The sequence below is a fragment of the Prionailurus bengalensis genome, chromosome D4 (assembly GCF_016509475.1).
Source record: "Prionailurus bengalensis isolate Pbe53 chromosome D4, Fcat_Pben_1.1_paternal_pri, whole genome shotgun sequence".
Classification (NCBI taxonomy): Eukaryota; Metazoa; Chordata; class Mammalia; order Carnivora; family Felidae; genus Prionailurus; species Prionailurus bengalensis.
Window position 1 is genome coordinate 41,360,798 of NC_057359.1, and position 27,413 is coordinate 41,388,210.

Genomic DNA, 27,413 nt, shown 5'->3' on the forward strand with positions numbered 1-27,413 from the left:
ATATTTGGAAAGAAGTCAAGGTACAGTCCAACCCCAGAGGATCAAAATATATTGAACTGATTAAAAAAAAAAGGTATCAGCCAAGAAAACAGAAACTGAACCGAACATCATAATAAGGAAAATAAAGGAGGGCAAAGAAAAGGCTGAAGGTGGCGTGTATAAAAGACGAAGTCGAAGGAGAGGTTGCACCTCAGGAGGAAAAGGTCTGCTGGCCAAGGTAAGTCAAATTAAGGCAGGTTGATGAGGATAATTGGAGGCAAATGAAATTCAACGTCATCAAAAACCCGGGCTCAGACAAGGAGGGACTGGAGCAAAGAGAAACTTCCCTGAGGTTGCGCTGGTTAAGGGTGACTTAGAGTTCCTATAGCATTTCATTAATATACAAGTCAAGTGTTGCTAATATCCAGTGTGGATGACAGACAGTTGTTGTACTCTGCGAATTTCTGGTTTCTAATGATGCATTTGAGCTTTATTTTTTACAGCTGTCCTTGTCTTAATCCTTTACTTTTTTCTCCCCCGGGGTTTAATGGTTTCTAGTTATGTATCAGCATTTTAAGCAGCATGCCGCCCATCAGGCAGCACATGGTTTGCGAAGGTTATGGCATTTGGGTCGCCACTAGTTCTCTGGAAGGCCAAGTGCTCCTGTGAACAGCACAGCAAACTCTCTCGTAGGATTGGAACGCGGCAGCGCAGGACCAGGGCACACGCTAGGAATCTAACCAAATGCCTTTTGCAAACAGCAGCTCAATGAGGATTCCTGCCATGAGGCAAAATGCTTGGAAAGTTACTATGTGCTGGCATCACTGGGTTTGGGGTCAGCATGCTGAAACCGGGACTCATTATGTTCCTACCATGCCAACTCGGTGCAATTAGCCGAACACGATAATTTCCCGAAGCCATATGTTGATCTTTAGGGGAGGACAGGCTTTGTATGCCTGATGGCTCTGAGCTCTGACTGGCATGTCCCAGCTTCAAGCACATTTCTGTAAATCAGGGTAACACACACAGCAATCGAAGATGAGGTAGGAGAGCCAGCCTGGATAGAAACAGAAAACAGAGCAGGGCCGTGTACTTGTTGACTGTTGCAGTGAGTTGGTTTTCTTCTTCTTCTTTTTTTTTTTTCAAGGAAGGTTTCAGAGAAAGGTCAAGGGAGCACCACTGTGTGCAAGGCTGTCCCTCCCTCCCTCGACAAAATAAAATCAATGGAAGGACCTAGAACACAATAAGTTATGTTCCAGGGCTGCGTGGACTGTATTCCCATTGGAGACCTATCAATGTGAACTAGCACTGTTGGGAAATCTCTTCAGCTAGCCCTGTTAATCAATACCTCTGTTCATTATACGTCTCTGATGAATATGGGTAATGATTGGGTGCCCGAGAGTCAGGTGACTAAAAATAACTGTGCCTTACTGAGGATCGATAGATTTTCCCCCCAGTATTACTTGAGGCAATTCAATATTCTCAGCCGCCCCTCCTGAGCCCCCACCAATGCGATCCTCCCTGGTCTTCATTGATAGATCAGCCCTGTCCGCAGAGCAGCTTTATTAAATTAGTAGCACTTAATCTACTGTCATATTGTCAACTGACACAGGGCAAACTAGCAGACAGCAAGCCTTCCAGTGGCTCAGGAGAGCAACTGGCCACAACCCAGGCAGTTTGATTAGCTTTGCGCCAAGAACTGTCTTCATGGGTGCCTCTTTGCTAAACAGGAGGATTTCTACCATTTAGTAACATTTAAAACAACTTTTTTTTTTTTAAAGAAGAAGTTGCTGTTTGAAGGAGAATTCTTGCCAATTACAGACATGTTGTGACAGATGAAAAGATCATAATTATGCTTGGATTCCCTGCAGGAGTGCATTAATACATCCGTGACATTTAATAACCACCTGCACCAATGGAGGTTGACTTCTCCAAAGTTGTTTAACCTTTCGTTTCTTCGCCCTTTCCCCCAAACCCACCTATGGGTGCTCAAAAGCAATCAAGAAGGGAGACCCCATCAAGGCTTGGTGGCTGGCACCCCTGCTGCTTTGCATGGGCCCCTCAGTCTGTGGTGTCCAAGGCTGGCTGGACAGTTCCTCACCATGGGCCTGATGACAGCCAGCAACCAGACGGGTATGAAGAGCCCATCCAGCCCCTTGCAAACCAGAGGCCTTGGGCAGGGGCCGGGGGGTGGGGGGGTGTGGTGGGCAGTGCGCTATAAAGTCTGGGTAGCTCACTTACTTGCTGATGGACCAGAGGAAATTGGTGAAGTGGGTGGAACTTACTGGGGAGATGGGCAAATCCAGCTCTAGGGATGGAGAACAGAAAATGCCAACTGGGAAAGGAGACTCCAGGAAAAATTAGTCTGGATTAGCCACATTTTAAGCTTGTAATAGGTAGGGGTGATAGTAAATAATGCTGAGTCAAAAGCATCTTCTCTATGCTTCTTTCCATTGTCCCTCAAGCAGTATGACAGGGGGAGGAAATGTCACCGATTATGACATCTTTCCATCTGCTAGTTTTATTTCTAGATTATAACAAGCACAATCTGCAGAAAACCACTGCCCAGGGAATGTAAACTGAAACACAAGCATTTAGTCTGAAAAATATATATAGTCATCATCCTGTTGGCTGCTGTCCACAAATTTCAAAGGGCAGGGGAGGGAAGAAAATGTATCTGTAGAAAGCTAGGTTGCAAAGATATCTAAGTTCTTCCTTTGGTCTTTCTTTCCCTAAAAGAGCTTGGACAAAGGGCTTCAGGGAAAAGGAATTCTGGAGAGACAGAAAAGTCATCCCCCGAAGGATAGCTTTGGTGTGGAAGACTCCGGGCAGTGTTTGCTGGGCTCTGTCGGGACTGGCTAGAATCTTCGTAGCTCTGACTCAGCTTTGCCATCTGAGCAAGAGATGAGCTTGATCTGCCTAAGAAGTGTGTTCAATAATACCAGGATTCGGTCCAAATAGGACACTGACTCTGAGTTATACAACAAGTGTGCTTCAGTAGGGTGAATTACCGTGTGAGCTGAAGTGTTACTAAGTGTATTTTGTAAAGGTCTGTTGGCGTTTGCTGAGGTTTCTCCAAATCAAGAAGGTAAGAAGAGGTCAGTGACTGATAAATCTTTAATATAAAAATTGTACAAGAATTCTGATACAAATTACAAGAGGTATTTGGACAAAATATGAATAAAATTCCATTTACATCCCCAAACCCTTATGCATTTTATGCAAAAGACATACTGTAGACAGTTATAGTACAGAAAATACAACAAAGGAAGTAGTAAATAAAAAATTTTTAATTCCCTTAGACTACTAATCAAAACAAACCGAAAAGCAAAACAAAACAAAACAAAACAAAAACCTTGTTCAAGGTACATACAGTATTTATGAAGCTACCGACATCACGAGTATTATTACATCAGGGTGATGCAAGCTGTCCCCGTCCCTTGGTGCAGCTACCATTTGTGGTACAGACTTTGGTTCTGCGACAGGCTTTACTTAGCAGAAGAGACTGGTTTGATGCAGATGAGAACAACAGAAAAAAAACCCACATAGACCCCCCCCCCCCCAAATTTGGGAGGGTGGGGGAGGGAAAGGACATACCTTGGTGAAAATTCCTTTTCCTCAAGATATTTCAATTCCCTTTGGCCACTCTTGCTGTCAAATATGCAGGTTGAGTCAAATGTTTTTGTTACTGAGACACAGCGGTGGGTTTGGGGTGAATTAGAAAGTTACGTGTTCTCCCAACTGTGTGAGGGATCTTGCTACTTCTAGAAAGACTGCTGCATGATCCACAAAGGAGAACAGAGAGCTTTCTTTCCCAGAGTCCCAACTTGCCTCCATCATTAAGGAAAGGCCCAGGTGGCCTCAGACCAAAGTCTTCTCCTGGTTCCTCGAATTTCCTCGACCCTCTGACTTCTACCTACCCACATTTAGCTCTCCTGCACTGTTTTTTTTTTTGTCTGTTTGTTTGTTTTTGTTTTTTTACTGGTACCGGTAGGAAAATGGTAAGATTTCTCTGCAGGGCAGCTGAACCAAAGTTTGCACAAGAAAGCGAGTGCACCATATATTATAAATCTTAGATAGTCATATCAGGTTAATACATAATACTAGAACATCTCATTCACTTAATTCATGTTATGTAAACCCTGGACAGGGTAGAACACACAAATGTTTCCAAAGCGATCAAAATCAGAATGAAGTGGGGAGTGTTCTACCTTCTTGTTTAAGAAAAGACTTTTTTTAAGGGGAGGGGGTGAGATCAGAAGAAGAGCAAAGGGCGGGAGTGGAAAGATAATGGAAAAGTCAGGGGAGATTAAGATAGGCAATGAGACGAACGGATTACTCTGTACAGAGACATGCAAAAACGCTCCAAATTGAGTACTAGATGAAAAAAAATAAACAATCAACCTTGGTTTATACATCTCAAGTGAACCTATTAACTCAGCACATTGTCTGGGAGTGCAGGAGCATCATACCTCATGAATCAGTGCTTCTCAGCGTTACTGCACTGATTCACAGGGGGGCGGGGGATGGTTTGTCTCCTAGCGTGGAAGGCAGCGAGGCTTCCACTGACACTGCACCAGGTCAGCTCACCTTGCAGGTGGCACTACCAACAGGGTGGGGTTTTCTCCCCCTCTTTTGGAAAACACTTGCAGGGCCAGGTGAGAGGGCCTCTCTCACTTATCCAGGGGTTCCCCAGAGTCACCTTTCCATCCTTGCGTTCCGCAACTGAAGTGGGCAGGGCCGGTTAATAATGGATCAATTCGCCATCTTTGTTGTGCATTATTTCAACATCACATTTGGCAACAGGAAGCCTTATAAAGTCTTGGTATAGCACTTAGATATTCTCTTTTCAACAAATATATTTTTATACTATCTACTCTCCATTTTTGTTAAAATACCTTTTTTTTCCTGCTCTTCCTTCCCTTCAAAGATTCTTTTTTAAAAATGAAACTTAAAAAAAGCATTAAGAAAATTAGAAATGTCCTCAAACATCCCTGTTATTTCAAGGGGAAAAGCTAATATTAGTTAAGCAGATTCTGTGCAATTTTGGCAATGGAGTTTTTAATTAATTTAAGATTCTATGATGATGTTTGATAAATGATTGTACTATATACATTTGGGGGAACTTAAAAAACATCAAGTCAACTGCTTTTTCTCTGACCCCAAGAATCCTTATTCAAAGTGCTTTTCTTCCCAGCCCTCAGACCGGTTAATGAAATTATTTCACACGAGTTTGTCAACAAGGACCTGTTAAGCTTTCTATCTTTGAGTCTGCGGCTTTTCTCTTTCCAAATGTTCACATCAAAATCACACCTGCATGAGTCTCGTTCAGTTGACAAATATATTTGCAATGTGACTGCAGCACCAACACCTTCTGTCAGACCTGCCGCCAGACGGCTGGAAGGAAGCGTGGGGTCCCCGGGTTCCGCAAGGAGGACGCGCGGATCGGATCGATCTTGCGCTTCACGTGGTCACTAACTAGCCACTTCTCAACCATCATTTTAGTAGATCAAAGGAGTTCACTATACCAAAATAGCAGCTAATACTTACACACAATTTGGGCTCAAGGTATTTTGGAATGCAGCATTTTCATGTGTTCCTATTTTGTACCTTTTGTCCCCACTTTATTTTGTAAAGCTCACTGTACTCGTAGTTACCAACATTCTCCTAACGTGGAGAATTTTACCTTTTACACATAGGGTAGTCCCTGTTTTCGTGATTAAAATAACAAGCCCCATGCTCCCCCCTCCCCGCCACTTTTTTTTTTAGATTGTCAGTCCAGTGTAACAAAACGAAGGTTAATCTGTCGTGTTACACTATGCATTCGGAGATTGTTGTCATTTCAAGATATGCGTGTACATTTAGACCAATGGTTGGCTGCCAAAGCTAAAACAACAACTTTTACCACCAGGCACAACCAGTCTGTTTCCAACATGTGCACTTTGTGAAGGGAAAGAAAAATATTTTAATGCTTTCCTTCTAGAATATGGAGTGATCTAATCTTCCCATGCCACTGCCTTGCGGGAAATGTTGCTCGAGTTATAGGGCGACACCCTATACCCTCCAATGAGTGGGCATGGAATTGCAATACTTAAGATTCTAAAGACACAAAGAATTCTGTCACAGGGTCTCTCTACTGACCCTTTATTTAAGAAGTCATCTTGTTACTGTCCACTTAACAGCTGGAGAGGGCATGGAGAGGCAGCCTTGGGCTCACCAAAGGTGCAGTTCAGTAGGCGTTTGCTTGTGTGTTGGGAGGGCAGAGAGGGAGGGAGAGAAGCAAGAAGTAAGAAGAGGAGAGGGAAAGAAGGAGGAAGGGAGGGGTGGAGAAAGAGTGAGGAAGAGAGACAGAAAGGGAGAGAGAGGGAGAACTGTGAACGTGTGTGTACATCAGGGAACTCAGTGGGAAAGCGGAGTCCTTGTACTCAATTTCCCCTTCACAAGGGATAAACAGGCAATTACGCATCCTTTTATATTTGATGGCCAAGTGCTGAACTGGAAAGCACACTATTAGTTTGTGTCCCTTCAGGGCCAGGGCAATAAGTAGCCAGGAGAGCTGGGGCTGAAGCAGAGAGGGTGTTGTCTGCTGTTAGTGTGACAGTCTTGTCAGCAGCATTCACATTACTGGAAGGTAATAAAATGACAAGTAAGTTATTAGAAAGATATGAGGTGAAATTGAACTGAAGCTTCTCACTGCTCAGTCCCAGCTTTTTCCTTTCCTCTTCTGTAATGGTCCACTATTTGTTACAGACTGAGCCTTGTCTTGATACTCTATATAAAAAAAGGTATTTTTTTTTTTTTTTGCAGTAAAGGTCAAATGAATTTACGGTAACACTTTAGAGAATCTAGTTTTATAACAACTATAGTATGTTGCTTCAAAAATATATATAGCATTATAATGAACAGTAATGCTGATCCAATTTGGTGTACTTGTAAAAATGCTCATTAAAAAAAACATTAGGCATTTGGAGTTTTCAACAAATGCCAAAAGATGGTATTTCATGTCCAGTTATTGCCGCATGGGCACAAGCATCATCTTGTGCAAGATGTGGACAGAATGGGGATGATGAAAGGACACAAGGAAGGATGGATGTTCGGGCAGAGTGACGACAGACTAATTCACTGTCAGTTTTACAGCTGGATTTACGTAATACTAATCCAAAGTTACCATTTCTGGGGAGCAACTCTCCAACAGTAGGGAATAGGGAAATGAGTCTGAGACCCATCAGGTATGGTCTTAATATTAATATGAGCTAGACTAGTACACGGTTTAGCTTTGAGGAAAAACATGCAAACAGGAAAGCCACTTTTATGCTTCATAGGAATATAAATGAGCTCACATTTTGATCAAGAAGTCTTTAGCTAAGTGGCAGTACAGTCATGGCTACAGGGGCAGGCAAAGTAATGATGGAGAAATGACATTTAAGAGCTCAGTTTGACCACTGGCTTTTTCTATACCCTGGGTGACCCATCACATCTTTTTGCTCTCCTAAGGGCCGCCAGCATCACTTCCCACCCAAAAACAAAACCACAAACAAACAAAAAAACCCCACAGCTGCCCTTGGCTCTTCTGACCCATAAGGATCCTCAGTTATTCCACAAGTTTTCTTCGCTTTCCCCTCTTCCTCAGACTGGGGTGCAGTGATGCACCTGTCACAGGGGGTTCTGCGGGGCAGTGCATCGAGATGCTCTCACCCACTGCTGGGAAAAATTGTACCAGACTTTTCTTTTGAACAAACACTTCCAGTTCATTATTTTCTTTCCCAGCTACGCTCAACCGGGGAAGGTTCCTATCCCCTACTCAGTATCCCTTGCTCTGCTTTTGGAAAAACTCATTCCCACCAGTCTTTTTTGGTACCTGCCTTTTATTGCCCTCCTTACACACTTAGACCCCTTCCATTAAAAATCAAAGAATGGGAAGAAATAGCAACATCCTCTAACTCGAAGTTTTTTTTTTAAATGGCATTTGTTCTAATTGCTTAAAAGTTAAGAAAAAGGGTGTGTCCATAGGATAAAAGAAAGGTTCTTCCGGATGACTGGTTTATGATAGATTAGTGTGTCTTATTACAGTTGAATTTTATTTACTCTGTTAACAGCCAATCTAATCCAACACCAACACACCAGGTACAAGTTGGGACTGCTCAGGTCAACACTTAGCAGTAAGTAGTGTGTCCACCTCAATCTGATTACTGGCTTCTTTATGTTTTAATGGCCCCTGTTCTCATTTTCCCGTTTGCTTGGTACACATCTGGGGTGTGTACATGGGAAGGGGAACAAAAAGTCACTTTTTATTTGGTGGCACTCTAGGGCATGGGTTCTCCTGAGTAAAATGGGGAGAATGCCTCCAGAACAGCCTATTCTTAGAACTGCTCTTTTTTAAGAGCAATGTATACACTAACAGGGCTATTAACCAGTTAAGTGTCTTTCTCCTCTTATTGGCAGGGCCTGGAAATTCATGACCAAAGAAATCACACTACAAGGACAGTGGCACCATTGTGCTAAATATGTTTTCAAAAAAGATGTTTGTCACGTTGAGAAGGAAAACATTAATACCTTCAAACCTTCAAAAGCCATCAGGCTGAATTGGACAGCTAGACTAAGATCTGAGATGCGTTACACTGGGTTCACTTATCTCAATACACTTCATAGCAGAACAAAGAATGTCAAGCTTTTTAATCACATTTTAAAAACCAAATTACTTATTATCTATCCTTTCTCTTGCTCTTTGTCATCCCCCTCCATAAGCATGCAGATATTCCCTAAAGCAGACTAAGCCTTTCTGATATGTACAAAAACATAGTTTAGAATGATCAAAACAGTAAGTTTCAACATCAGCTAGTGAACATGCACATTAATAATACTGCCTCATTTTCTACCTGTGACAAAACTGTGGTTAAAATTAATCAAATGGGAAAAAGCTGCTTCGATGAAAATCTGCATCGCTGTTAATTTTCAGCCAGCACAGGATGGATGCAGCTCGAAAGAAACAGTTTCACAAAAGAAAACTCCTATGAGGAAACAAACAAGTAGGAGCAGACAAAGATGATGGGCCCAGTGATTAAAATGCTTTCTCCTTCCTGTTTGCAAGTAAGCCTTGGGGTCACCATCTTAACTAGGTTTACAGTTAAGCCAAACATTGCACTCGGGCGCACACCCAAGAACAGGCAACACTTTGGGACGGGAACCTCTGTGCAGTTCATAATTTTACATTTCATGTACCGCTTCCGTCCACTCCCCCATCCCTTTTAAGCAATAATAGGCTTTATATTGGAAAGTGTTATTCACCCATTTAGAAGGCCACCATAACATCTGGGCACTTGAGGCACAAAAGTAGTAGCAAATAGGGGAGATACTTAAAAAGAGCCAGTTGCCCAGGACTCACTGCCATTTCTCTGACAAAATGCAGGTGAACACATTCAAATTTCCAAGCGAGGGAAATTCTAGTTTGAGAATCTCATTACTTCTGGACTGTTCCAACTGGCTTTCCGCATTAGCCCAGTTTGTGGCAAGTAACAAACATTTGTTCTAAGCCTGGTTCATCTACTGATGTGACCTGCTGACAGCTATGGAATTCACTCACTAGGACTATTTGACCTTTTAGTTGACATTAAACAGACTAAACACTGATTCTGTACAAGATGAGTTCTAATATCTCAACCAACAGTGTAATTTTTAAAAATCACTGAAATAAAAATGTGTTATTTTCATAAAGCTAAGTGTAATTCAGCCTACCACAGTCCAACAGCTAGTGTTTCCATGATCTTTTGTTGGGATACTAAAAACATTTTTTTTCCACCCTTTTTGAATTGAATCATTTCGTAATGGGGCAACAGCACAACACAGAGAACGCTAAGAGGACCAAAATGTTTGCAAACAAACTTTCATTATTCTAGTTCAGTTTTTCACAAACATACTGTACATAGTCTTATATGGTATAAAACAAAGGAAAACATCTCTGTCTATTCAATTTAACACAACACCAAAATAAAGCAATTAAGACTTTGGGGAATTCAAAGGTACAAGAAAACAAAAATGGTTATTACTAATTCCTCAGCTTTTTACCGTAAACATTTGTCATTTAACAGACATAGTGTTTGATATGGTTTCTTTTGTACTGCAAATACTTTTGGTCTTTCCTCACTGGAGAACAAAGTGAATTAAATGAACCCCATAGTATCCTCTGAAGGAGATGAGAAGATGAAGCTTCTAGACAAGTCTAGCTTATCTTTAAGAATCTATTGTTTCTGAAATTTTTACAAATAAAAATACTGAATCCTCAACTAATGATGCTTATTTTTGGAAACAATAAATACTGTGAGGTACAATAAATCCTACAGGAATAATAATAACAACAGAAACATATTAACAGTTTCCTTTGGCAAATTTAACGGAAGTGAATGCTGATGTGAACATAGAAAAAAATAATTACAAAACATATGAAAAATGGAAACAACATGCAAAGTTAAAACAAAGGGGGGCATTTCTAACTTTTAGACTGATGAGAGAAATGTTTGAGGCCACTAAATGCAGAAAAGAAATACATTCTCTTTTAAATTATTGTGTACTGTTAGACAAAATATTCCTTGTTTATCTGTCTCCCCCCCCTCCCACCCCCACCTTAAAAAAAAAAGGAAAAAAAAACAACAACAAAACACAGTCTGCAGTGCACATCCTAATGGTTTTGGCTGCAGACTGAACTTGAGTAAATATCATCATTTAGTGAGTATGTTGTGGTAGCTGAGGGCTGCCCATGTGGTTAACCAGCTCAGGCAACATGTGTAAACATCGGAAACAAAACAAAACAAAACAAAAAAGGTTTGGAGAATCGCCTCCCCCTCTTTCTCACTCTCAATTGCTTGGTTTCAGGCTTGCTTTCATTTCTCTCTGACAAATCATGTGGGGAAACACAAAACACTCAACAGTGAGAGATCCTATTTTAAACCCCCCTTCGTCTGGCTTTTCAGAAAGGAGTGTTGCTCAATTCAAGTTCAGCACATGTTTTCAAAGCTTCCAAGTACTGCTGCTGTGAAATGTCTTTTGATTTTGTCTATCAGACAGGCCTGAATCATAGGACTACTGCAGAACTTGCAACAAATTACACAGCCATACAACAGACCAACCCAGTTCAGACTTTTGCTTTCTTTTTAAAGGAGAAGGGGTAGGTCCTGCAAATGAGTGTTCAACACTGTTACTGCATTCAGCTTTGTTCCATAGTGAGTAATTTGGGCTTTTGTATCCTGAAATATTATCCTGCCTCTGAAGAATAAATGCCTTGGCTGTTTCACACCACATAATTTTGTTTTCCTTTTATGTAACTTAACATATAAGCAAGAAGGATGCAATGTTGATTCTAATAACATTCGGCACTTGAAAGAATCACCAAGTGTTGTGTTTTTTTTTTTTTTTAAAGCAGTTTTCTGGTGGCCGACAAATTGGCCTGTGGTTATGTTGAGTGACTAATTGTATTTTCTTTCCTGGAAACTTGTGCAAAGTTGGCAGTTTTGTGTTAACACTAATACTTTTGTTTGGCATTTGTGCCCTATACTGACCAGACCATTTTTATACAAGTGAATTTTTTTAAAAAAGACACTTACTTGAAGTATGGCAATAGTTTAAGGATAAAAAAGAAGCATGGATATTACACGTCCCCTTGTAGTGTATGAAAAAAAGTGCATGACTGGGTTTATGTACTAGTACAGGACATTTTAAAAAATCAGATCTGTGCTGTAAAGCATGCCAGCACCTCCTTATCACTCTATCTAGCAGGTAGTAAAAACAAGACCATGGTTTTTTTGTTGTTTTTTTTTTAAAGAAATGTGCATTAATGCTAACATAAATGAAAAGAGCTAGCCAGCAAACTATTTTTTTTCCTGCATATCTAACAGCTGGATGTAACTGTAAAAATTAAACAAAAGAGTTAAACAACCATCAATACAATTGCTTTACATCATTGGCCTCTCAAGGCTAAATATTTACAGGTGAATCTGCCATGCTTTAATTGAAGATTCTCTCAAAACCTTAAAGTTCACAAAAGACAACTATTAGAAGTTCCTTTTTTGTTTCTTTTTTCTTTTTTTTTTCCCTTTTATTTTTTTGCAGGCAACAGTCATGGGTACAAGAAACTGTCCCTTTGCAGAGGACTAAGAATTCTTAATTCTGTCAGAATTTGGGCCGGTTGCACACTTTATGTGTGTGTGTGTATGTGTGTTTTAAGGGTACTTTGTTTTCACCCCCAAATTAAAGATCCCACCCCTTTCCCAAAACTATAAAGGAAAAAGAAAAACAATTTCAAAAGCACCTAGTGTTTATCTTTTTATATCTAAAGAAAAGAAAATGTGTGTGTGTGTGTGTGTGTGTGTGTATAAGTAGACACAGAGGCGTACATGTGTATACACACACACACACACACACACACATACACCCAGGTACACAAGCACACACTGACTATGGCAGTTCAAACATGTAGGCCATCTGGTGAGAGCTGGCATTTGTAGTGTCCATTCTGAGACTAATCTACTGAAGTGAAGGGAATGTTTTTGTGGAGATTAGGGTTCTGACTGTGCCGATTTCGGCTTCGCACAGAGGAGAACATCATATTGCAACCAGGGACTTTGCACTTGTGCATTTCTCGCAAATGCACAGTTTTGTAGTGCACTCTCAGAGTCCCCTTGTTGCTGTACATTTTGTGGCAAATGTTGCACATAATCCCACCATTGCTCCCGGACAAGCTGTTGAACATCAGAGATCCTGAAACTTCAGCCCCTAGACTGCCAGGGAGGGCAGGGGCCTCGGCCTTGTGTGCTGACTCCCCACTGTCACTCGCCCCGTCAATGTCGTCGAGAAGAATACCCTCGTCGCTGCCTGCGTCGGATTCTCGGGAAGAATGGATGCTGCTGCTGGACTGAAGGCTAGAGGTGGTGCTCAGGTCAAGGACCATGTAGTCCTCCGCCATGCCTCTCCCGTACCCGTTCAGGTGGGAGTCTTCAGTCCCTGCGGGAGAGGAGGCGTCTTCCCTGACATCGAGCCCCAAGGGGTGCTGGGCACCATAGATCTTCATCAAAAATTCATCCCGGAGGCCCTTGCTAAGAGAGGGCTGCGCTGAGTCCAGGCCCATGTCATCGAGTTCTTTGGTCAACAGTTTGCGATGCAGGTTTATGTTGGCACTGTGTCTAGGAAAACAAGAGGGAAGGGGGGGGGGGTAGGTGTAGAGGGAGTGGGGAGGGGTGAGAAAAAGGAGAACATTTTAAAATTGATTCAGCTTCCACCAGGCATCAAATAAGCACATTCATTGCTAATTACACCATTATAAAAGCAAACATTTCCCTACATCCTCAGGATTTTGGAATAAGTGGTAGTGGGGAGTGCAATAAGGGGAACTTTTCATTAACATCATTTTCATAAGAGTAAAATTCTTCAATGGTAGGATGAATGCAAGCCCATGCACCTTTTTCTCAATGACAGTTCTCTTAGCTTTACTAGGTAGCAGCATCAGCTGCAGAGAATCTCATGGCAGAGATTTCAGAATATATTAAATAGGACAAAAGAATGGAAACTTTCTGCTGTCTAAACTGAATAATTTGAATTTACACCTAAAAAAAAAACCCCACAAAGCAAAACAAGCTCTTTTTGTCCTGTAGCACTTTATTTAGAGGTATAAAAAAGATCATTTTTTTAAAAAAGTAAATGGTCTAGATAATTTCGATTTAACTTCAAAAAATAATGAAATCTTTCCCCCTCACCTTCCTACACTTCAAGTTTTATGTAGGAAAAATTTAGTTTTACAGATTAGTAATTTGAAATAGGGTTACAGACTATCATAAGTCCCTTTCCTCAGAATAATGTGGGATCTCAACTTATCTAATAGGAAAATAGACTTAATTTTCAGAAACTGCTGCCTTTTAGAGTTGAACAGGCTTTCATCAAGTAATTCGACTTTTAAAATGTAATCCTTTAAAACAAAACCTGAAAAACAGAAATTGTTTTTTAAAATAAAACCCACCCACCATTTAAAACATCACACTTAACAACAGAAAAAAACCAAAGAGACAAAAAAAAACACCCACACAATAAATACCCCCCAAATTAAGCACAATATACAGTCCCTCTACTTTAACAACTGGAATCTGCACTTCTAAGACAAGCAAAACTTTTACTCTACTAAATGCTTTGCTTGTGCAAAAAAAAAGAAAAAATAGGATTTGTCCCACAGCATCCATAGATCCGGATGTCATGATTTACAAAGCCTGATATGTTATTATCTCTCTGAAAACATTGCCTTTGTATTTACACCCCCCATTTATTTTTAAAGTGCCCTTGGGCATATACCTCTCTCCACCTGCAATTCTCACATGTTTGACAAGTACCTAAATTGAAGGCTACCCTTCCAAAAAAAAAAATAAACCAATAAGTAAATACACAGATACATAAAAGCTTCTCGGGAATGGCGGAAGCTCTCCATCTTGAAGAAGTAATTGTGATAATAGAAATGACCTAGAATGGCCAGTATAACATTCAACAGACCTCCTGATTATAATTAAAATGTATGAAAGACCAAAATGAGTCACTCCATTTGGTGACAAGCATGGCTAATTTCTTAGAGATGGTTGAGAGGTATGTGCCTCAGAGACAAGAAAGGTAGGAAAGACTTCTCCACCTTTCCACACAAGACAATATTTAGCACTCTGGGTGTTAAGGGGCAGAGGGGCAGCAGCCCTCTCCACACTGCACTTAGGAAGGCTGAGCTTACCTTGTGATAATAAGATCAGCTTTCTAATCTTTTGCTAAATCGATCACAAAAGAAAGCAAGAATGAGAGACAGAGAAAAAGAGAGAGAAAGAGAGAGAGAGAGAAAACAAATTCACATTCTAGACATCTGGTTTAAAAAAACTTACACAATAAAATAGGGATTTAAAATGTTCTGATCACAAAATCATTTCTGTCATAAGCGATCATCTCATATGCGGTCTTGATGATTTTCAGATCAGCTGTACCATCCAAAAATCATGAATTGAATTGAGATAAACCAAATTCACAGCATCATCATCATCTATAAATGAGTTCTACTCAGATGCATGCAGTGTGCAAATACGTGAGTGATAAACAGAAGCTGTCCCCGCAGTCCCTGCTCTGACACTGTTGCTCCCGTTTCCTTGGTGTCAGATGGCAGATGACTCCAAGTGCAGGGTGCCAAATAAGCAAAGTACAGGAAATGCCTACCCTGACATGCGGGTGTGACACCCCCCAGAGTTGTAAGAATGTGGAAACAGAGTTACACTATGTAAAATAACCCTGTCGATAAAACAATCTGCCAACCATAAGTGGCCCATGAAATCCTACCCCTGCTTATTATTTTTAACACCCTCCCCACTTTAATTTCACAAGCACACATTTTGCAATGATTGTAATCTAGAACTCTGTTGCTTCTCACACATCTGCAGTTACCACTTCCTAGATTCACTGCTGAGAAAACAGCAGCCAGACACACAGCAGTCACATCCAGACACACTGAATAAGAATAAATTAACATTAACAAAAGGACACACTGATCACCCAGATGGACACTTCTTTCCTAAGATGACTTGTGAATTACACATCTCTACTGATATGTTACCAGGAAGAGAAGTTTCTCTTCATTTCTCACTTACAGCAATAGAAATCTGTAATCTAATTAGATGATGTACCAGCCCTCAATATCTGTCAACCAAACGATGTGCAGAAATGTGTAGACTAGCTCTGGCACTCCGTTCAAGAGTGTCCCTTTTCCGCTGTCAGCAGTACTGTTGGCCTCTGCTAATATAATTACATTGACTTTTATTCAATTAAGAGCTATCCCTTGCTTAAAAAAAAAGGCTACTTTATCAATTGATTCAGGTGTAATGCAATAATAAAGATGAACTCATGGCAGTGCATTAGCTCTGCTGTTCATAACTTCAGTACATGGGTTCATTCATGGTAGTCGATTTCCATTATGCAACCACAGTTCAAGAGAATTGATTCTTTTATGCTCATTTCTTAATCTATTTCATTTTTGTTTAATAATTGTCCTAAATATCATATGCAAAACACTTGAAGTGGGGATGGGAAGAACAGGGAAGAACAGGCTTTGGAAAGTCTGTTCATTCACTCTCATGATAGTGGGGTTGGAGATTTTCTAACAAACTCACACAGTATTACAAGGGCAGAAAAAGGAAAAGCGAGAGGAGAGAAAGAAGACAGACCTATTCTTTAGAGAGTACTGATCCTGTCCCTCAAGAGGTTAGGTTCAGTCTCTACAGAGTAGACAAAAGGCAGCTTAACAAAGACCTATTGTTGGACTCTGGAATCAGTCGATCCAAACCATTAATTGTCATAAAACACTGTCCTCATGAGGAGATACAAAGACCTAGGGTTAACAGCAACTTGCAAGTTTATTTGGATCAGCAAAATTAAAAGGGCAAAAAGAAAGGGAAGATGGAAGAGACACAGAAAGAACTCATGCCTACCGATTGTCAGATGAAGAGAACAGGATCCTAAAATGGGAGGAAAGCCAGGAAGTGCTGGAAATAGGAGAAGGACCCCTAGTAGAGGAAGCAGTGTCCAAGGTGTATGTAGTAAGTGGAAGGAGGCATCTACGAAGGAACCAATTTTGTGCTCTCCAGAGACAGAGGTGGTTTTTCTAGAAACAGACTTATTGTGAATATTCATCTCCAGAAAAGAGAAATAATCAATCATAAACAAAAATATTATAAGAACATACAGAGTATGAAAGTTCTTTCTACTTGCTTTGATTAGATAGGGATGCCTATATTCAGATACAAATTCCTCTTACAGAAAAAAAAAAGTCACTGGGATGGAGAGAGAAGATGAGTTCCTAGGTAGAAAGGGTAAGGATCTGGTCTTACTAGGTAGGGATCTGGTATTAATTAATGAGTACAGTAGCACTCACTAAGAGAGGAGTCCAAAATGTAGCCCCAAGATAGTCACTTTCAACAAGAACACAAATTAAATCTCATTCAATCTCCAGTCTCCTGCAGTAAAGGAGAATACTCTGCACATAGGAGACACTTGAAAGTACTTTTATTGGCCTTCAATCAATAATATGCACAAGTCTTAAAGAAGCTTTTCTCAAAATGCATTGAGGAAAAGAAAACACAATGATCCCAAGACTGGAAGCACATAACTGAATATTTAAGAAAAGACACTGGTAATACAGCAAAGGGTAATTCTGACCCTATTAATACCACAGTGTGGTACATGGAAATGCTATATAATTAAGACATGAACTAGTCCTATAACTTGGGGTGTGCTTGGAATTACAACAGCTTCCTCTGAATCTCTGTACTCTTTACTATTCCCTCCACACTACGAGTTTACCAAACGCCTTTTGAAAACTAAGATTCTTCTTAAAAGCAAAAAGTAATGAAGCCTTGGGTAGGGGAGGTCATAAAACCAATATTAACTCCTTGACATGCTGAGTGGAAGTGCTGTAACTGGACTAAAGTGGATACCATTCCTTTTCTGTTTCTTTAATAAAAATTTTACTGATGTCAATTATATTTCAATTAAAAAAAGAACACTACCATGCAACCACCAAAGACACTAAATTCATCAAACACAGTTAAGTAAATGCAAGTGAGAGAAAGTAAGTCTTGCGGGGCATTTCCTTTCTCATGTCCCTCTTGTTCTAATGCCCACTTAATGCAATGTTTGACTCATAAAAATTAAAGTTAAAAAGATTTTAAAGAAAAAGTGTTTTGAGGTTTTAACATTGACTTTGATATATAGGGAAATAACTTTAAAAAAAATGTTCATGCCCAAATTAGAAAATCAGAATATAGTAGTCAAAACTGAATATAGTGAATTAAGCCATAGGTTACATGAGAAGTCCAATATCGAATCAGTTTTGAATAGAACCATTTTAAACTTAAACTAAATACTTGATTATTAATTAACTGCAATATTTTAGGTGAAATGGAATTGAGGCTCCATTTCAGATTAGGTTTTGTCTTTATTTTCTTGCTCACCTCTGCCACTCAACACACACACACTCTCTCTCTCTCTCTCTCTCTCTCAAATTATACTGTCCAGAATGTCAGTGACGTACACATAACAGATACCATATATATGGTGTGTGTGTGTGTGTGTGTGTGTGTGTGTATGTATACTTGTGTATGAATGCATATATGGGGGTAGAGAAGTAAATTTATAACCAATCTGGAAAAACCTGGCTGCCAGATTTGAATGTACTATGGGATATTGAATCAACAATACTCCTGAATAGAAACGTGCATCATCTATCCAAATCCACAGTAATTAAAAATTAAAACCTGTGCCTCTCATTAATTCTTTTCTGACCTGGATTGCTAGGACATTATTTGTTGGATTTAACTCTCCCAAATTTTTGTTTTAATGGTAGGAGGCTTACAGCTCTGTGAATTAAATGACATTTTTGATAGTATACATTTCTGCAAAACTAGTAGCTGTTCTATAGGATATTATTTAAAGATTCTCTCCAGAAGAGCTGAAAACCATCTCTAGCTCACAAACACATACAAAAACTGAATGTAAAATTTTAGTGAATGCTTAAAAAAACCCCAAAAGTAAAGAAGTACATATGAAATGCACGAAATAAAAGCTAAGCAAATTCTTGCAAATTAAAAGTATGAAATTCAGTCACTTCAATCTCTTTCAATATAAAACAAATCATCCATACTGGTCACGCAGACAGTTCCCTCTACATTCAAATTATTCACTTGAAGATAAGCTCCCACCAAACTCTTTAGGGGTTTAGCTAATTTACTGCACAGATACGGCACGTCTGTTGTAATAACAGGTAGGATGTATTGGGGTCGACCATTTATCAGAATTAGACTTCTTTTCTCAATTCACAGTGAATTATGCTGCCTACATGACTCCCCTCTCTCAGAGCCCGCCATCCCCTCACGGCCCCTAATGTGGCAGGCAAACAAAATTGACAGTCTCATCTTGTCAACAAGGGGTGATTCTCCTGAGAAGCCATTTAACTTTGCCGAGGAAGCAATGTATTAATGTGCATGTCCCAGCAATGTTAATCATCTTCAAGCTTCCGACCTAACTTTGACGTGAACGAAATCACCAAATTTGTTTACTAAATGAATCGTAATATGCTAATAAGAAAGCATGACATATATGGAAAAGCCAAACAGATGGTTTGTTTACTCCACTTTGCAACTTTATAAATGTTGTAACTCTGAAGATGTTAGTGAGAATTATTGGTTTGTTGGCAGAGGCAAATGTGTCTTTCGCATACTAAATCTGGTGCTACAGTTAGAAAACAATTTGTCATTGCTGTGGAATGCATAAAAAATGTTAATGTAGTAATGGCATTTGGGAAGGCAGATTGGTAGATGGAAAATGTGTATGCTGGATGCTCAGGTTAAGTGTAGAACTGATATCCAACAGCCCTGTTCCCTAACCATTTTACTTGTGAGTTGCATCTGACAACATCAAGGCTTCTCCAGGGTGCTGACTGAATTCAATAGGTACCTGTTGCACTCTAACGTGACAGGAGCGTGCTGCATTGTGAAGAGGGTTATGTTTTCACAATATTTGGAAATTTCCTCAATCAGGCAGCTCATATGGTGCTCAGTTTACTACTACTGGTGGGTATGAAAAAGACCATGAACACCGGCATCTTTTAAGGAACTAAATGAAGCTGAGCTATAATTCTGAGTTTTATATATAAATATATTTTTACCTTGGATGAACTAACCCTCAAGTCTTCCAACCCTTGTGTTACAGTCTTTTATAAAGAGCTTAGAAGACATGTGTAAAATAACAGGAATGAATTTTTCTCTTGACACTCAAAACTTTCTGCCATTTAAAAAATAACATGTACAACATGAAACCTCAATTTCTTCTTGAGATCTTTTCCAAAGGAGATACTGCCTAAGACTAAACATTCAAAATGCGTTACATCATTAAAACGGTTAGTTTCAGATCTTTTAAAAAGATAGCACTAGGGATGTATGAGTTCCTCAAGGGAAGGGACAGAATTTCATAGATCATCAGTATTATTATTTAGGTATGGCCTCATCTAGAATTCTATATTGAAAATGAAAGTACTTAAGATACATGAACAAAAAGAATGCACAAATTCTAATTTATGCTTTTGGTTAAATGATGTTAAAACTACTAATGAAAACACGAAAACTTCAGTTAACTAAACCAGCAATACACCTATGATACTAAACATTTCAATTTTTAGAAACATTCAAATTTTTTTTTACCTTTTATTCCACAAGCATAGGGGAAAGCAGAATTTTATATTAAAAAGGTGCTTATTTCTCTCCATATTACGAACCACTCCCCCAACTTCTTAGTCTTACATACTGAGACTACCTCTAATCTTGTGGGATTCCCTGGTGTACCACCATGTAGTGCTGAAATTTTTACCCACCTACAAAAGAGAAATGAGAGAACAAAGTGATCTAAAGAAACCACTGAGTTCATCTTGCTGCCCCAGGATCACTTTGGAGCAAGAAACATTAGCAGCTATCCCAGCCTGGCGCTTATATCTCATTTGAAACATCTCCTCATTCCTGACCAACAAAGAAAATTTCAATAAAGTACTTTTACTGGTTTAACAACAGTGAGCTCCTGGGATTGTCAAAGTGCTAAGCCTTTTCCAAGGAGAGAAAAAATCAGCAGCTCAAATATAATTAACCTTCTATTCTCAACGCAAACTGCCACGCACAGGAGCTCTGCAGTCTATTAGCAAAGTTATAATGGCCAACAGGCAGAAGCAAAATTGGTCAAAAAGTTGGCTGCTGCTGTCATATTTTTGGAATTATGATTAATGGCACTAATAATGTGGATGATTACTGATATGTGTATCTCCAGCAGTTTATCATATCGCTCTGGCTGCCTACGTCCACAATAAACAGGATGCTATCATTTACCTCTTTATTGAAGGCAATCCTTCTCTTGAAGGAGCATATTCTAATTACTTCGTAATGTTTTATGTCTTAAACATTTTGCAGCTCTGGACCTTGCCAACTGCTTCATGTCTACCATTGATTAATTACTGAATGTTTAATCAAAATTTAGAACCTAATGTAGTCATTTATGAGCACACTGCAGTGCCAAAGTAGTTAGGCTTTGCTCCCAAGTTTAGAGAGTGTTGGGTTCAAAATCAAATCCCAGCTATACATGAGGATCCAAGAATTTCACCTTGGGTGCTCTGAGGTTGCCAATTCCATCTCTGCTGATGAATGGAAGGTAATCTAACTACACGGTAAACAGCATCTTTACTTACCCTCTCCCTACTGACTTCCCTCTCCTCTTTCCCTAATTCCCTAATCAACAGAGCACCACCATTGGCTGCTTTGGAGAACAAGAAGGTCCTCGTGAATACCCATCATGAGAACATAGTTTTGAAGTGGTTAAACAAGTGAAAAATAATTTGCTGGGACAAATACATGAGTTTTTTCTTAATGTGGATTTTTTATGGTACTGTCATACAACCATTCACCGTTGAAGTTAAGTGTTTTTTTAATACCATTACTGAACTGCTGAAATGGATGCTAATATAGCTTGGAGTGCTAATGTCAAGTCCTGGTAATAAAAAAGACAGACTGCTGAATGAAATAATTTCAAGTAAAAAATAGAACAAAAGTGCTCTCTCTCTTGCTCTCCACTTTTATTGAATTGGGACTGACTGAGCCAATTGCTTTAGAAGTCTGTAAAACACAATTACTAGTGAGCGAACTGACCCACCAGTGCCCCCTCAGTGACAGAGCAGACTAAAAAGGCAGCAGGGTCAGAGCGGCCCCCCTCAGCTGGCCATCAAAACGAAGAGGCTTCCTTCTGAATGTCTGTTGTTCTCATTGTCCAAATCTGTCTCCTTTTACTTACAAACCCTTGTTATTTCCCATCAATGTGATAAAGTAACTTCATACATTACTTTCCAAGATGAAGATGTCTATTCTGGCTATTAAGGATGATCTGTCTTTTGATATTCTTATTTATGTGGATGTTTATGTACAAACACACATATACATTATGTGGATGCATTTAGATTAGAACGTTAGCATAATTTTTGAATAGCTGGTAATAATTCAGATTGATATATGCTCTAGCAAAATTGAAGCATCACTTATATACGTTCAGCTAGAAACACTTGGCTTTTTTTTTCCCAAGGTAAAGTCAAAATAATTAGAGCAAGCAAGAAAAAGAATTAAACTAGAAGTGGGTAACATTTTTCCCCCTAGTTAATAAAAGAAGTAATAAACTCCATAAAGTACTAGAGTTAAGATCACTAACACTTCAGGCATAACAGCTTTTTACCAGGAATTTACAACTCCTGTTTTAATTCAAGCAGCTTGCATTGGGACATAAAATCTAGGTATTTTTTTTTAAAGTGTAGTTTTATGTTAAGTAACTGAAGAAAAATCATCCTTTCCTAAAAAGTATTCTTTCCTCTTCTTCCGCAGGCTGTTTCTTTCTCACACATGCATGTGCGCGCGCGCACACACACACACACACACACACACACACACACACCTTGGCACTCAAGAATCAAAGTTACTAAATCCCTTTTTTATGACATTGTAATTTTTTGGCAAGTGTAAACTCCTTTCATATTCTGCCACATTCGTTTATTTGAATCTTGTGGGAGTCTTGCAGCAAAAACATTAAATTATTTAAATTATTTCTGAAGCTTTTAAAAGAAGAAAAATGCTTTCTAGCCAAAACTTCACTAAGAAATTTCAATACAGAAAGGAAAGTCTCCCTTCCTCTTAGCACAACAAATGATCACTCATAGTGAGAGATAGCTGGTAAGAAGGCTTTCACCTGAAAGAGAACCACCCTCATCAGTACCGATATGATCAACTGCTAATGTATGTGTGCAGTCTTACAATCTGCTTTCAGTGAGAATGGCCTATGTTTTGTAAGGAAAGATTATCTACAAAACAAGTATCTCGAATAATTATGTACAAGAATATTTATGACCAGTAAAGTCTCTCAGGGTGTCAAATAGATGGTGGCAGACCCAAGAGAGGAAGAAATCAGGAAGATGACCCTTTCCAAGTGCTGCCATCATGAAAAATACTGCCTGTGCACTCAGTATGTGCATTCTGTTCTAAGTGCAATTTTTGCCTGAATTTTCAAGATAATGTCGGCAAGAGTAATAGCTTGTTCCTTTTAAGGGAAATAAGGAGTATGTAGGAAGCATGTCTGTGTTGCAGCTATGTGTGTAGGAAGCTGTGTATCAATAAGAGATCTAATATAACTCTCATCAATAGAATGTGTAAGAATCTCTTTGTATCATGAAAAGGAAGTCATTCATCCACCATTAAGTGGTGTTGTCTATTTGGTGCTCAGTTTGGAAGACGGTGGAAGTGACTGGTGTAGTTCTTGGAGTGGAGGAGTTGAAAGGTCAGCAGAGGCTTAAATGAGCTTGTCTTACATCCAGCTGGGCCAGCAGGAGATCATTAGGAAGATCCGAGGCTCACTTTAGGCTTGTCAGAGTCTCTCCCCATGATACAAGGAGACCGTTTTGCTCATTGCTCTTCTCCCAGTGTATAAAAAGAACCCCAGAGACAGGAATGACACCGAAGTTTATCTTACTACCAAAGTTTCGCTTGAGGAGGGCACAACTAGCAATTACTCAGAAGGGGGATTTATTTTGTTTGTTTGCCTTTGATGGAAAGTAATGGAGATAAGTACAAAAGACCTATTGATCTGCTGGCTTCTACTGTGAAACCAAATAGAGTAAAGGGTGGGGGGGGGGAATCTCTTTCTTAATATTTAAGTGTCAGAGGACCTGTACAACTTCACCTTAGAAAAGATTTTTGGAAAAGGAGAGTTTCAGTTTGATTGGCAAACGTATAGTAAATGAAATGGCTGATGCCTTCAAATGGTCTCTTGTATTTGAAGAAAATTAGTGCACTGTATTTGACAGCTAATTTTATTACGGTAAATAGACTAATAGTTACCTCAAACTGGTGCTAAGTGGCTCATTTCTTGAAGGTAGCGAAATCATGTGCATTTATTGAAAATCTCTCTTTAGAAAAGTTCTCTATAAGTTTCCATACATAGAGAATGATGGAAAAAATGGATGTTGCTGCTGAGAAGGTGACAACAGGAGGCAGGTAGCATGTTTTCACATCCTCACCTCTGTTGTTAATGTATGCAGTGGCTCATCAGAGGTAGCTCATGCTAATTTATTCCTGCACACCTGTATAGGGCTGGAAGTCAGGTAATCAGACAGGCAAAAACTATACATCTCTGCTTTTCAGCTACAGCTACCCAGAGGCCTATAGAGGAACAAATTTAGTTCTGGAGACATCAGCAGGTTTTAATAAACCAAATACAGATGTCTTCCTCCATACAAATCAAGAAGTTTACATGTTTAAATCTGGACTGATTTAACTAGCAATCAAAGAGAAGGTTCACACTTGGCACCAACAGTTGCCTCATATTTATTTATAAATCACCCTAAGCAAATATTATTTTGTTTTTAAATTTATTCACGGGGGCTGAATCATCTTTCCTACACCTTGAAGATTAAACATATATGCTTACCTTTCTAATAAAATTTAAGGCAAACTTTGACAATTAGCTGCCACTATTCTCAGAAATGAGGAACAAAGATGGTAAAGATCATGTAAGATGTAAAACGAGATAAACAGTTCTTTCTAAGCAGATAATGTAGTTTCTGTGTACAAAGTCTTCATTTTAGCTGAGGGAATTTTAAAATTGCCAATCACTAAAACAGATATAAATAGATTTTAATGTATTAGCAAATGATAAGGAATTTCAGGGAAAAGGATAGAAGGGCATTTACTTGTTGTTGTTGTTGGTGGTGGTGTTTTAACAAAAATCAAATGTAGGGGCGCCTGGGTGGCTCAGTCGGTTAAGCGTCCAACTTCAGCTCAGGTCATGATCTCACAGTTCATGGGTTCGAGCCCCGCGTTGCGCTCAGTGCTGACAGCTCAGAGCCTGGACCCTGCCTCAGATTCTATGTCTCCCTCTCTCTCTGCCCCTCCCCGGCTTGCACTCTGTCTCTCTCTCTCTCTCAAAAATAAATAAACATTTAAAAAATTTAAAAATAAAAACCAAATGTAACTTATAAAGGGCTTCCCTTATACATAGGTGATCCATGGCCATTCAGCCCTCCTAGGGATCAAAATTCAAGACAGATGATGAAAAATGAGCAAAGGTAAACTAGGCCTTGCTAATTCTGGCGATGACACTGTCTCCAGGAAAATTTCCTTTATGAAGACTAGGTTCTAAGCCAGTTAGTTATAATTTCTTCTTCCCAGGATGTTTTTTGTATGCATACTTCAAAACGGAGGGTCAGCTTCCTAATCCCTGAAGGAACACTATCTTAGTAGCAAAAAAGTCCAGGGATAAACAAGAAGGAAGGAAGAGTGTTTAGGGAGTGTCACATCTAATACTACACAGCATCACCAGTATATACTTATATACTTTAGCAATCACCTTATAGTAACATAGTTATTCACAGAGAAAATAATTTATATTTCACTTCTATAAACTCAGAAAAAAATTTATTCCAATAACACCTAGTGACTGGATAAACTGAACCTCGTGAATATAGCTTTCTGTCATTAGTGTGGAAGGGTCCTCTTTGCTTTTGAATTTATTACACTCACACTGAGTCACAACATTGTGCTTTGAGTCAGCCCTAACAAACCACACATACCTCCTCACTCCCCCCCCCCCCCGCCCACTGCTTCTCCTTTTGTATGACTTTAGACAAAGAATGTTCCTGCTTTTCAAAAAGGTTTCAAGTTCATCTTATAAAATCTAGAATGACCATAAGCAAAGACCTGGAAATCTCTAACTGCCAAATCTAAAACACAGTGTTTAACATCTTTCTACTTGTATCTTACTAATAACATGCCTATTTAGAGACCAAAAATGCAATCCCTCCTTGTATATAGTAGCCATTTTGGAAAAAGCCCAAGAAGACCTGCGTATCACACCTGTAAGGTGTTCTAAGCCCCAAGACAAGAAGACTGCTTTTACAAACAGAAGGAAGAGGGTTATTCTGTTAGTTTCATCAGTAGACATCCTGTAGCCTTGCACACTGCAGCCCCCACTCAAAATCCCCTCTAATGCTTTATTTGCACAAGGAAGACATTGTGGAGTCAAGGATGGATGAATCAAGACTCTGGGGAAAGGAAAGAAATAGGCCTGAGGACAGCAGGATTAAAGGCAAGGAAGGGTTTCTGTTTGGGAAGGTCTGTTGGCTCAGAGAAAGGTAAGGAAATTTGTCTTAGCTTCATAGTGAATTGAAGAAGAAAAAAGCAGGGGCACAAAATTCCGAGGGCTCTCATGATTAACACAGCAAAAATGAAGAGAAACAGAAAGGTAAGTTTGAGGGGGTAGATCAGAGATGTGCTCCAAGAGGCTCTGTGAAACAGGAGATTAAATTCCAAGTCAACATTAGTGGAAGAAGTGACGGTAACAGGCTGATGTGGGAGTAATGTTTAAGTTCACTCTGCAGAGATGCCGGAAGAGGCAGGTACCCCAATAGCATCACTGTTTCTGATTATGTAGTGGTAGCTACGGTTGCATCATATGTTAATTCAAGTCATAGACTCAACAAGGATGAATACTTTTTTTAAGGAAAAAAAATGCTCAGATTAAAGTATCATAGGTTTTGTTACGTTTTTTAACCTGTTATCAAAAAATGTGTGTATTCCTGAAAAGCAAAACTTCAAGTGAGAATCAAAAAACTTGGTATAGTATTTTTTTCAATTTGCTTTGCTTCATCTATCATGTGTTACAAAACTCCAGAATTATAAAGATTAACTGTGATGTGGTATTTCACCCAAATGAAATGAAATGCAGTGCCTGTCTTCTGAGGCTTGCAGTCTCCTGTGTGACTGAACACACATGGGAGAATATGTGTACTCTGCTTCCCTAGAATAACCCAGTTATCCCAGACACTATTCTAAATTTCCATACGGCTAGTCATCTGCCAAGCTCCTAATCTCTACAATAAAAATTGAGATTGAAATATTCTCTTGCTATTAATGAATGTTTTTCCTTAGACAAACCACCCTTTCAACAGTACCTCCTTCTACATTAGGACATAAAAACACAAGTGCTTGTGCTTTCTAGTGGTGTGACATAAATGAAAGCACCATGCTTTGGGGTGTTGTAGCCTTTTGGCCCCACAGCCATTTATGCGAGTGTTGTAACTTTCAGTATTTTCAGCAAACCAACTAAAACTGTGATAGAATTCATGCAAATAAGCTTAAATTTTGGCTTGTCTTCAAACACTCCATTTCCATAAATATTTTATGCAGGTCTTCATGAGTCTTTTATTTTTGTTAAAAAAAAATCCAATGCATTAACCTCATTATCGCAAGTGCACTATTTCAAATATAAAAGAGTGAGTATTACCCACAAACTTGGGGGTGGGAGGTTGTATACGGTAC

At 39.4% G+C, this 27,413-nt stretch overlaps 1 protein-coding gene across 7 annotated transcripts in view; it reads right to left on the reverse strand.

The window, feature by feature from the left end:
* Positions 1 to 3,078: 3,078 nt before the first annotated feature.
* The window catches only part of BNC2 (basonuclin 2), a 439,383-nt gene continuing 415,048 nt past the window's right edge, over positions 3,079 to 27,413 (reverse strand). For 6 of the 7 annotated variants that reach the window (XM_043567349.1, XM_043567348.1, XM_043567346.1 and 3 more), the window contains one exon: positions 3,079 to 13,148. In XM_043567349.1, the coding sequence (XP_043423284.1) occupies positions 12,488 to 13,148 (661 nt within the window). In that variant the 3' untranslated portion in view covers positions 3,079 to 12,487. Of the gene's footprint in view, positions 13,149 to 14,725; positions 14,760 to 27,413 lie in introns of all 7 variants that reach the window. The other variant, XM_043567350.1, reaches the window with a different exon arrangement.